General features: G+C 42.6%; 1 protein-coding gene across 10 annotated transcripts in view; it reads right to left on the bottom strand.

Annotated features, from left to right (window-relative positions):
• The window catches only part of LOC121181044 (nuclear factor 1 X-type-like), a 110,154-nt gene that overhangs the window by 70,401 nt on the left and 27,403 nt on the right, over positions 1 to 12,350 (bottom strand). For 8 of the 10 annotated variants that reach the window (XM_041036817.1, XM_041036813.1, XM_041036814.1 and 5 more), the window contains one exon: positions 1,303 to 1,834. In XM_041036817.1, coding sequence (XP_040892751.1) covers positions 1,303 to 1,834 — 532 coding nt within the window. Of the gene's footprint in view, positions 1 to 1,302; positions 2,006 to 2,722; positions 3,060 to 12,350 lie in introns of those variants that run through there. The other 2 variants (XM_041036816.1, XM_041036811.1) reach the window with 2 other exon arrangements.

The following is a 12,350-nucleotide window of genomic DNA, read 5'->3' on the forward strand; positions in this document are numbered from 1 at the left end:
GGCCGGGTGTGAGTGTGTGTATCCATGATGGTGGCTGAGATACAACAATGTTTGGCTGTATCAAACTGTATCTATGATAGTCCTTGGCCGAGTGTGTGTGCTGTGTGGGTGTGTGTACACAGTCGTGACTAAAACCGTGTTTGGCTCTACGTGTGAAAGTGCGCTACAAAGATGACAGAGTTGTTTTTCTGTTTTTTTTTTTTTTCTTTTACAGAATGTGTGTATCTTTTTTTAGCTGTGTTTGTATATGTGTGTATGGGTGTGAAGGTGGCTGCAATAGTACTGGCTGTCTATGAGCGCTGGTGTTTTGTGCGTGAGTGTGTGTTTGCCAGCCAGGTCCAACGTGGTGCTAGCGTTCAGGCAGACGGTGAAGGCGGCAGCAGCCTGCGGCCTGAGAGCAGGAGACTCGCGGCTCTTCTGCTTCTCTCTCTCTCATACACACACACACACATATACACACACACACACACACACACACAAAACAGTCTGGGCAGTGGCCAAATGACGATCCCTGCCTACAATGGCCTTATCGTGGCACATATACACTTCGACATACTGAGTACAATCTCATAAACAGTGACTCTCACTCATCACACAAAAACACACAATTTGACAGTGGTGATCATCTCATAAAAACACTCTCTCACACACACAGGCGTGCAAATTCCTTCCTATAAAAAAAACACAAAATACAAGCTCGTATGAAGCCGCAAATGCCTCGCTCAAAAAAATGAACATGTACTTGCCAGAGCACGCTGGCCGAATGCCCCTGACAGACACTGACATATTCTTTTTATTTATTGCTGCTGATACTGTGTTGTCATGTAAACAAACACCAAGTCACATGAGAAAATAAGGAAAAATATGAAATAGACAAAACGGCAAAACTATTTGCTGTTTGTCAAGAAAACAAGAGCAAGAAGGGATTTTCGTTTTGTTTCTCAGAGGTAAATGTTTGCTTGATTTGTTTAACTTAATATTGTTAAATTAACGCTTTTCTGAATCCACAATTTCATATATATCATTATCAGATAGCTTAGTTATAATCTTAATTTTCTCCTAAATATTAAACACCTTTTTAGTGTGTTTCTAAAACTTAATACACGTGGGTTTGTTTGTGTTTGTTTTTTTTCAGCCATTATGTGCCACACAAGCAAGTGTTTAGGTGTGTTTCTGTGTGTGTGTACATGTGTATGATTATACAAATCTGTGTGTACATCTATGTGCACCTATATGGAGTGTGTGTGTGGAGTGTGTTGGCATCGCTCCCTATTAGTGTCTAGTATCCAGCTGGCCACATACCTGGCGTGTGGACGAAGTAGGCCAGGTAGAGGTCCAGCTCCTTGACGGACACTCCGATGTGGTGCGGCTGGACGCACAAGCCAGGGTTGGTGCACTGCGGTGACTTGACCAGCCGTTCCCCGTCCGTGCTCTCCAGGGGGCTGCCCTTGAACAGGATGACCATCACCAGGTCCAGTCGCCACACCTTGTCGGCCTGGCGCAGGCAGTCGATGCGACGGATCTTGCCCTTCTGGTCGGGGTTGGACAGCACGCAGCAGGGGGGCTTTTTCCCCGTGATGGTGAGCACAAAGTCCTCACGGAACTCAGGCCGGATGTCCTTACGGAGCTTGGCCAGCAGGCGCGAGGCCCACTTCTGCTTGATCTCTGGTTTCTCCCCCAGCAGCTCGTCCTTCACTGCGCGTTCTTCCTCCTTGGACATGCGCTTCTCATGCTTCTTGAAGTACTTGCGCTTGCGGGCCTGCAGGTTGAACCAGGTGTAGGCAAAGGCGCGGACATGGGGCAGCAGGGCCTCGATGAAGGGGTGGAATTCATCCTGGATGAGGGAGGAGGATGGGGGGAGGGTGGAGGAGAGGGAGGAGGGGGGGAAGCAGGAGGAGGCAGTGGAGAGAGAGGGGGAGAATGGGGGAGAGAAGGATGGGGAGAGAGGGAGTGGGGGTGAGGAAGGGAAGAGAGAAGAGAGGCAGTTAGCACCGGCGCGCAGCATGGAGGAGCGGCGCCTGCTCTGTGTGAGCGGAGGGAGAGAATGAGCGAGAGGTGCCGAGAGAGAGAGAGAGAGAGAGAGAGAGAGAGAGAGAGAGAGAGAGAGAGAGACAGAGACAGAGAGTGAGAGAGAGAGAGAGAAAGAGAGAGAGGGAAAGATGCTTTACACTCCCCACCTAACAGACACATCACACTGAAGGACACAAAACACTGAATAACACAGTACTGAAAGACTAAGGAAAGATATGAGGAAAAATTAAGTATCCAGTGTGAAGGTTTTCTTCAAACAATATTAGTGTAAAAATGTATGTGCCTGCCTAAATAAATACATATTTTTAAAAAAACTTGTTAGTGGTGAATAAAAATATATTGCCTCTACCCTTCACAAAACTCCAACAGAGTAACAGTATTAATTCCAGAAAGAAAAAAAAAATTAATTCAAAAAAACATTTTACATCTGCATTTAGAAACAAGTAAAAACTTGTAGCATTTATAAAAACAAAATGCACTCTGACAACATAGACTATAATATAAAATAATTACAATGAAATAATTTTATTTTCAAATTCCAATTGTTAAAATGAAAGCTAAAAGCTACATTAAAAAGACACCACGTAAAGCATTTGTTCATAAATAACATAACCGCATTTGCACTCAAAATGACTTCCTAACACCATTCTCACAAAACACGAGAATAAAACAAGAATAACATGGTAGTTACCATTTTGCTCTCTCATCATAAATTCACCCGCCGATTGCAAAGAAACTTAAAATGCACCACCAGTTTAGAAAGTGGATTGCTGAGTCAAAAGGTGCTGAAGTGATGCTGCGTGTATTAGAAAACAAAAGACTGAGGAAAAAAATTAAGCAAAAAGAGAAGCTGAGAAACTGTCCAACAAAAGCAGCAGGGGGGAAAAAAGCTGAGAAAGAGGAGACAGGCCAAGGGGGCGCAGTGTAATACCAGCACAGGAACACAGGAGGTACTGTAGCAGGAGCTGCAGGAGAGGTGCTGTTCAAGAGCACAACAGAAGGAGAGTGTAGAGAAGTTCAGCAATCTCTCTGGCTAAAAGGATTAAAAAAAAAAAAAGAGCTGGCCATGCACGAACAAAATAAAACAAATGTCGCAGTAAAAAAAGATAAAACTGTCAAAAACTTAAACAAGCCTCTCTGTTTGTTTGCAAAAAAATATGTAGAAAAAAATATCTTGCTGTTAAAAAAAAAAAGCCAAAAAAAAAAAAAAAAAAGCCAAAAAAAAAAAAAAAAGCTTGGCAAAGCAGCGCGTGCTATTGGTTCAATTCTGTAGGATCTGCATAAGACTCACGGAGAGGGAGAGAGAGAGCTGGACAAGGGGGGTGCAGACAGAGGAGAAGAAGAAGAAAAAAAAAAACAAAAACAAGAGGACCGAATCAATGTTGGAAGAGTGTGCACGACCGCTGGCAAACCCGAGTGCAGCTTCTTTTTTCCCCCTCTTTCTCTCCAACTCTGTCTCTCTCTTTCTCTCTTCCTCTCCACTTTCCTTCTCTAACCATTGACTGAGTCTGTGCCAACACGCAGAGGGCCCACCTATTTGGCACCGAGTCTCAAACAGCCCAGCCAATACGCACGCTCCCAGCGCTGAAAGGGAGGGAAGAGAGAGATGGCAGAGGGAGAAGCAAAGAGGTGGGGGGGAGGGGGAGGGGGGGGTGGATGGTTGGTGGCTGGTAGTGGAGAGAGAGAGAGAGAGAGAGAGAGGGAGGAGGAGGGAGGGGGAGAGACGGGGATTGTGTGTGGTGCAGGCAGAAGGCACGTCATTAGCCAAATAGACAAGTTCCAATCTAGTGCAAAGGCAAAGTCCAGAGGATATTAATTTTACATGCATCCAATCCAGACAGCACCCGCCTTCTAAAGCCCCCCTACGCTCCCTCCCTTCATTGCCTTCGTCACCAGCGTGGTCACAGCGCTCCCAACAAACCAGCTCACACTCCCAACTGCCCCCCACCCCCCACCCCCCTCCCCCCTCCCCACCTCCAGAAACACCCCTCTTCTCTCCCTCTCCCTCTCTCTCTGCTCGCGTTACACCACCTTGGCATGGGATGGCATGAGAAAACACAGGCCCAAAATCCCACTAGACCCTGAGACCAGCAGCTGCTCCTGGATTTACCACACAAACAAAGAGAGGAGGGGGAAGAAAATGCCCGTCACCCCCACCACCACCCCCCAACAAAAAAATACCATCCAAAAACATGCTCTCCTGTTTCAAAATGCACTCTCACATCCAAACTGGCCCCTTCTTTCCCTGTCTCTTTCTTTTTTTTTTTTTTTTCCTCCACTTTAATAGCCCCAACAGCACAGACACAGAAACACATTAAAAGTTTCTGTTACCAAATTAGAGTGAAATCCCATTTGTGAGTGAGAGACAGGATTCGGTGGACAATGACGGCTGGAAATGCTGTGGTGGACAGCTTCATGTAAGTAGCCTATACGTGTTAAGCTGTTTACTAAGGCAAGCGGATATAAAAACTGTCTAAAACAGACTATTCCGCTTCCCTGTAATTCACAGAGCTTAGTCTAATGCTTTCACATTCAGATATGCTGGTCTTTGTAATAGTGAAAAGAATTATAGTTTGCAACTGCAGTCAGTAAATTACCCATATTTTCATCTCGTTGCATTATGAAGGACACAATAACACATAATTGGGATTGAACAGCAGCAGAAAGTGAGGGAGTACAGGCCTGTATAGCTGCCCTGGCAAGCACGTTGTCTCGTCCTCATTGGCTGACCCACATGACCTCAGAGGGACAAGCTGTGCCCAGTGCACCATGGGAGAAATATTTGAGAGACAAAGGCTCTCACCAAGGATCAGTTCAATATAATCTGATGCATTTGTCAGAAAAATAATATCGCCGTAATGGCTCAATATGAAATGCGTACGGCCCGCTGTACTCGTTAGAAGCGTATTTAAATGTCATTCGTCCAAATCACCAAAAAAAAGAACACATTTGCTCATTTATGCTGTCTAATTTACATGAATTAGTCCATGAGGCTCACAGGAATTATAGAGACATTGTCAAAACTGGAATCTCAGCAGTGGGCAGCCACAAAAAGCTAACTTGTCATGTGGCAAAGTTGAGGGCCCGGCCATTTGATTGTGGGATGAAGCCCCATGCTGTGCAACGGGACAGGCTGTCTGTGTGAATGCTCTACAAAGGCCAGAGTCCTCTGGTTGGCTCCCAGGACCATCAGATTTAGCCTGGCCTGCTCCCTCTGTCAGTGTCTGACAGAGAAGCCGCAGCCTGGATGACTGGCTGGTCCACTGACTGGCTGGCGAGCTGGCTGTTAGGTTGGCTGAAAGGCTACATGACTGGCTGGGTGAATGACTGGTTGGCTACCCGGATGGGTAGCTAGCTGGCTAGCTGGCTGACTGGCTCGTCACTGCTACTGCTCTGAGGGGGGGTGGGGGGGGGGGGGTTAGACCCCATCTGGACCAGGCCGAGCCGGGCCGGGTGCCGATTGTTCATGCTAACATACGCCCGCCTCACAGAGCCACATTGAACACGTGAAAAATGTGGGAATGAGTGAAGACGGAGCATGAGGAGATGGAATTAAAGAACATGTGTGTTTGTTTTTGAAAAATAACGATGGAGGTGTGTTTGTCACTTATTTGAAAAGACCGAAGGGATTTATACTTTCTGATGAATGGGCCACAGACAAAGAAAAGGAGTGATGTATGCCAAGTACTATTGTCACTTCCTGTAATATCATCATGCCATTACTGACAGGCAAAATGATAATAACCAAGAGTAGTGTCAGGGAAATCCAAACCGCTCCTTTGTCCATTCAAACTATGTTTGCTTTTGTAGTGCCAACCCTGCAACATTTATGCAGTAACATAATTCTTATTAACTCTGTACATAACAAAAAGAGGATGAAAACCTGGAAGAAACCTTATTATGAGACAACAAATTAATCCGTATTATTAAGCAAATACCATTTGTATGAAACATGTAATCCATTAAAAAAAAATAAAATAAATTTTAAACTCAGTTAAATCTGTTGCCAGGCCTATTATGATCATAAACTGGACCAAATACAAAATTATATACAACAGCGTAACACAGGCATTGAGGTCTGTGCACAATTTGCAGTTAAGGCAAGATCCTTTACGATTTTGGACAAGAAACGAGTCTGTGTGGCACCCTCCGATTTAATGTCCTTTTTTGACATTTTTAAACCCACATTTCCTTCAGCTCATTAGAGAAGGTTTCTCCTGTTTGCCCAGAGTTCTTCGGGGCAGAACGGAGGGAGGCAGTTTTTCGGGCCTCTGCCGCTGGACTCTGTAGGTATCTCTGCTCTGCAATAATTTGAGTGAGAGCTCATCTTATCTCTGCATGCCATGCTCAGTCTTTCAGAAAACGACGACCTTTGTCCGCCAGCCTGGGCAAGACAATCTCCCCTCCTGCCCTGACAGGGTACAACTCCGAGAGCAGGAGAGAAATGAAAACCACCTCAGGTTTTATTAACAAGGCCAAGCTTGGAACAAAGGCAACTGCCAAAAACACAGGACAAAGGAAAACCCATAAAAAAACTGCTGTATTCAAGACTTTGGTGGTATTAAACAACAAAACAGAGACTAAAAACAGGACTTAGTGCAAATTCACCCATTATACCATTTTGTCATGTGTGCAAGGCTGACTGAGTGAATATCCCAAACGTCCTGTTGTTACAAAACACAATATAGTGTCTTTAGAGCTGTAAAATTTGGCCTAAAAACGTTTTTTTAAGCACAGGGCAGAGCCTGTCCTAGAAAATAAGCTATCCTTATTATTAAACTGCTATTTAAACAGCAATAAAATCATTTATATTAAGGTTTGGCTAAAGGAGTTATCCGTGTAACAGAGGATCACAGCAAAAGCCCTCTGTGCTGCCTGTCCTCCAGCTCGAAACGGCCTCCGACCTGCGTGCCCACACCTCTAAAACAACGTAAAATTAATATCCTCATCTAGAAAAAAAATAAATAAAAAATTCACCTACCTCAGTCACCGTGTTCACCGGAAAATTATAATTTCCCCAAAACCAATGTAGAGTTAGTTTTGGCTAATACCTGCCTCCTTTCTCTGGCTGTTAACCTTGACGGACTGTTTTCACAACCTCCGTCCGTCTGTCCGTAAGTAACTCTTTGTATTTGTATTTTCGTTAAAATAAACAATATGTTTAATTTCTCGACAGAAAAACAGCTCTGAATGCCAGGTGTGTTCAAATCAAATTGCCCTCCCGTCTACTCGCTTTGCGGTCTGTCCGGAGCGGCCTACGTTAAACAAGAAGGGTCAAAATTAATCCTCAAAGTCAAAGTGGAATTAAAAGGAGGGTGATGTGAAGAAAACGCGGAGGTAATAAATAAAAGCGGTGCAAAGAATGAGTTCAATGAAGGCAAACATTCACAAAGCAAACAAAATCCACTACATTTGAACAAAAGCATTTATGGAGATTTCCTCCTAAAGTTAATGCATATTTATGATTGTGGCCTATTTAACCCATGAACATTTTTAAATGGACTGTTAACACCTTTATGTAAATTTCAGAAAGGACTAACAGTTCTTGTCTGTGGGTTATATTAGCACATAATTAATTTGTGTGTAAAGGGTAACTTGGGCCTGTTTCCCACAGTGTAGCTATAAATAAGCCTTTACCTGAGATGAATTTGTGGTAGTAATCTTCCATATTCATTTAAGTGCCAAAGGGCTGACATCTGCATGGGACATGTGGGAACAAAGATCAAGTCATACATTTATTTGATGCCACATCCTGCATGGTGAGGACGCCTTAGTTGTGAATCAACAGGCATTAAATTTGTTCTCATTGGACTGCAGGCAAGAGGAGTTCAGGCATGTGGCTTTATATTAAAAACATGAAGGTCACTTGTTTTCTTTTCTTTTTTTTACTGTTAAATTTTGGTTCCAACAAAAGACCAAATGTTATTTTAAAAGCAATAGAGTAGAAGTAAAAAGAGGGAAAAAAAACTCTAAACACATTTAGAAAAAATTAAGCCCCATCAAAAAGATCAGTCAGCTTTAAAACAGGTCTCCCTTAAATTGTATTAATAAATGTACCTTGTTCATATTTCATGTTAATATTATAGTAAATTTTGTTATTGTATATTTACCACCAACATGACCCAAATAATAAAAAAAATCCTTAAAGATGTGACTAGTTGGTTTAAAAATGGTCATTTCCTGCAAACAATAATTCACTACATAAAATTCAACACATTTCCAAACCTATAAACAACTGCTTGACTAAATTAATCAACAGTAAAATCCTGAAAATCTATACATTTGAAATACATTCTGAAACAGATTTCAGTGTTTAATTATAATTCTGACACAGGTATAAATTTGCAAACTTTTCATTTTTGCAGTTTCATTTGAAAATTCAAAACATTTTAGTAATAATAATTTTAAAATTTCTTTAAATTATAAATAAAAAATGTATCCAATTTATACAAATAAATCAAATGTATAATAATAATAATAATAATAATAATTTCATTTTGCCATATATTTGATGGAAGAATAGAAAGCTCACGCACATATTAGCCTTTTGTTCTTTAAACGTTTTATTTTAATAACATTTATTCTTAAAATCTAATTTAAGAGACAGAAGCCAAACTTAATTTGATTTTAAAAACTGCTACAAGCGTGCAGTGGAGGGACAGATGTGTCCTAAGAAATTATATTTGTCTGATTTTCAATTTTTTTTTTTTTTGTTAAGTCTGATCAAGAGGGATCTTGTGAGATGAGGGCAGGAAACACACACACAAACAGACACACACACACAAACAGAAAGCTGATGAATGTTACCGCATGTCAGGACGTGTCACGACTGGAATTCAACGTTGACATCTGCTGTGTAAAATCACATATTGACAAGTACTGTGGTGATGTAAGGGAAACACTGTGAGAGATCTGAACAATTTTCCCTTTGAGCTTCTGTATGTGCGTGTGTGTGTGTGTGTGTGTGTGTGTGTGTGTGTGTGTGTGTGTGTGTGTGTGTGTGTGCTCTGACCACTTGAGATGGTCTGAAATAATTTGGGTTAAAGTTTCTTGTGCTGTTTGTGCTCTGTATATAAATCAAATATTTTTCCAAAGATTGCCACACTGCTCTAAACTTTACATAAAACAGGGACCTTGGACAATTCCTATGTAGCACAGTCATAATGCCATTTCTGTCCACTCTGTTACGAAAGAAAAAGGGAAGTGGAGGAGAAAAAAGTTTCTACGGGTTGAGCGAAGTTTCCATGTTTTCTTTCCATTCGAAGCACAGGAAAAATAGAAAGGTAAGGTGCGCAGAGAACAGGCCTGACTAGTGGTGAGTAACACCCTGCCATTAAGAGGTGATGGGTTAGTAACCTCACAAGCCTCAGGGATATAAAATAATTACAGACAAGTTGACATAGAGTACAATTTCCTTGGAAACTCATGAAATAGAAAAAAATAAGTGTTCTCTTTTTTTTTCTTCCTCTTTCATTCACGTCTTCACTTATTCAAGCCCACACACATGCATTCACACACAGACCCACATTATTCCTCTTTAAAATTTCCTCCTTAACTTCTCATCACTGCCAGTCCTTCCATTTCCATCCAGCTCAAAACCTTTTCATCCATTCTGCTCCCTGGAAGAGGGACTAACTTTCCCTCTATCTGCTCTCTTTCTCCCATCGGCACAGATTGATGTTAAAAGTGTGTCTGCGCATCGTTTGTAATTACACCTGTTTACACACTGAAGCATTACTATGTGTGAAAGTCTGGAAGCCATTTGTGGCATGAGGCTAAGAGGGAGAGACAGAGCGAGCGAGCTTTAAACAGCTCCAGAGACACAAGGACTGATAGAAAGTCGGGGCTTCTGACATGACTGCAGACCTGGGTAATATTATACTCAAATATGCTTTCAGGTTTGTGCAGTGGATTTGTCTGAGCAGACTGTTTCGGCCTCAAATGTAAGCACATCAAAGATAAGATCAAGGGCTCCTCATGATTTTTTTTTTTTTAAGTGTCCAAAATTTATTCAGCCAGGATTTTCTTGAGGTTTGTGTGGTTTTTCTATGACTCTGGTCCATCTGCATGTATTTCACCTTATACAGTTAATTATAAACATAACTGTAACCCCACAAGTGAGTTATATTCCCATTTTATATTACGGAAATGTTTGGAGAACTGAATTCAATTTGGACTGCTGCAAATGCATTTTGTGATGATCATTTGTTAAATATATTTGGGGATTTTTTGGCTTTGATTTGGTGGGTTGAATTCAAAACTTATACACTTATGCAGCAAAATGTATTGTGGGAACTGCAAAGAGAGCTGTGTGAAACATTATACATTTACTCTTCATAATGCAAAACTGACTGTTAATCTTGATAACAGTGCTGTCAATTAGAAAGAATGTTCCTCTTAGGGATGATGTTATCACAGTGTAAATAAAACTGGTCAAAATTATAGATTTCAAACTAAATTAGGAGATTCTGGCGCTGCATGTTACAAACAATGATTTAATAAAACCATTTCAACATGCGGCTGCAGCTAGATGAGGCCGTATAGGATTTCGTGCAGGCATATGCTAAGTGAATACATTTAGACTACTGCACATGTGTGTTTACATTACAACGGTTTCTGTAGCGTCACCATGGCAAGTACACACACACACAGACATAAACCGAGTCAAACACACACACACAGACATAAACCGAGTCAAACACACACACACACACTGTTAGTGTGGCATTTTCCAACAGGACGTTGCAGTAAAACTGAGTACAGCATTTCCCCTCAACCCGGGCGGCCATTCCTGATAAGGTCAAGCAGGCAGTGTGATACGTGGAGTGAGTGTGAGGGCTATTAGAGGAGTGTGTGTGTGTGTGTGTGTGTGTGTGTGTGTGTGTGTGTGTGTGTGTGTGTGTGTGTGAGGGGTGATGGCAGAGTGCAGCTTTCTGATTCAACTATACAGAGAAGGACAGCGTCTGTCTCACACTTTTCTGTCTCACTCTTAACCGAAGCGCATGCTGCACACACCTACAGTGTTCCAGTCGGCACATGCCAGCGGCACACACTGGCTACGATGCCCTGCCTACAGCTGCAGCGAGGGCTTTGAACCTCATGGTTAGCAAATACAGCAGGAATCAACCAGATAATGAAACCCGATATCCCCTCCCCTCCATGCCCTGCTCCCAACAGCAGCCAAGGCCTGCTACTCCTCACACAAGAGATGCACTATTGAGAGACTTTCTCTCTCACTCTTTCGCTCCCCCCTCATTCTTTTATTTCTCCCTGGTCCTCGTTCTGCCAGTCGGCAAGGCGAGATGCCAACCGCTCCCCAAAGCCGGGCAGAGTGCCCTCACCCTTTATGCAAATGCTTCACCACAAGCCCAACTCACACATTCATTCTGTGCCCCCCACCATCACCTTCTCCTCCATTCCTTCATTTATTTCTTTCACCTCTTACTCTGCAATCCTTCTCTCCTCTCAAACACTTTTTCCCTTTCCTGTACTCCGTATTGTTGTTGCACTTCAACCATCCCTCCCTCTGCTTTTTGCTGCTTCACCCCTTCACTTCTACCAATTGCCTGTGCTCCTTCTATCTCAATTGCTATCCATCTTCTAGCATCTCTCACTCACCTCCCCCTCACTCCTTTCACTGTGGAACTCCCTCTCCCCTCCTTTTCTCGCTGCCTCTCTCTCACACAGCTTGACTCACCCAGACTCAAACTTGTACACTCATTGCTCGGCCGGTGCCAGACAGGCAAGTGCAGAAACTCCCTTTACCCTCTCTCCCTCTTTTTCTATCTCTTTCACTCTCTCTCTCACACATACACACAGTCCCTCATGCCGCAACCCATGCCCTGGTACATCCCTTAAAGGGAAAGATCCTACTTTATAAATTATACTTTGTCTGCTGCAGTTTGTAAAACCATTATATCATCTGTCAGCATTTAGTATTAAATGTATAATTTGCAAGAGGCCAGTTGGCACGTTTCACCATACCTTCCCGGTGAATTTATTCCTTTCTTTTGTGTGATTGATTGCTTCCGCGATTGTTGAACAGGGCGCTAATGGAGCGCACAAACACTCTCCCTTCACACAAGAACTAGAAGTGCACTGGTTTAAACATCTGTTAGTTAATGTTTACATGTTTTAACAGGAGCAGATTTTATTTTGGAACGTATGGTAAAATATGTACCGTTACCACTGCAGCAAACACCATATTCATGATCAGTGGGTGAAACCTTGCTGATTCCAATCTTGGTGACTGAAGAATTATTAACTGTGAGATGCCTGGTGCCTCTGCGTGGCTTTGTGAAACCTTTTCAAAACCTTTT

The sequence above is a fragment of the Toxotes jaculatrix genome, chromosome 4, assembly GCF_017976425.1.
Source record: "Toxotes jaculatrix isolate fToxJac2 chromosome 4, fToxJac2.pri, whole genome shotgun sequence".
In the NCBI taxonomy this organism is placed as follows: domain Eukaryota; kingdom Metazoa; phylum Chordata; class Actinopteri; family Toxotidae; genus Toxotes; species Toxotes jaculatrix.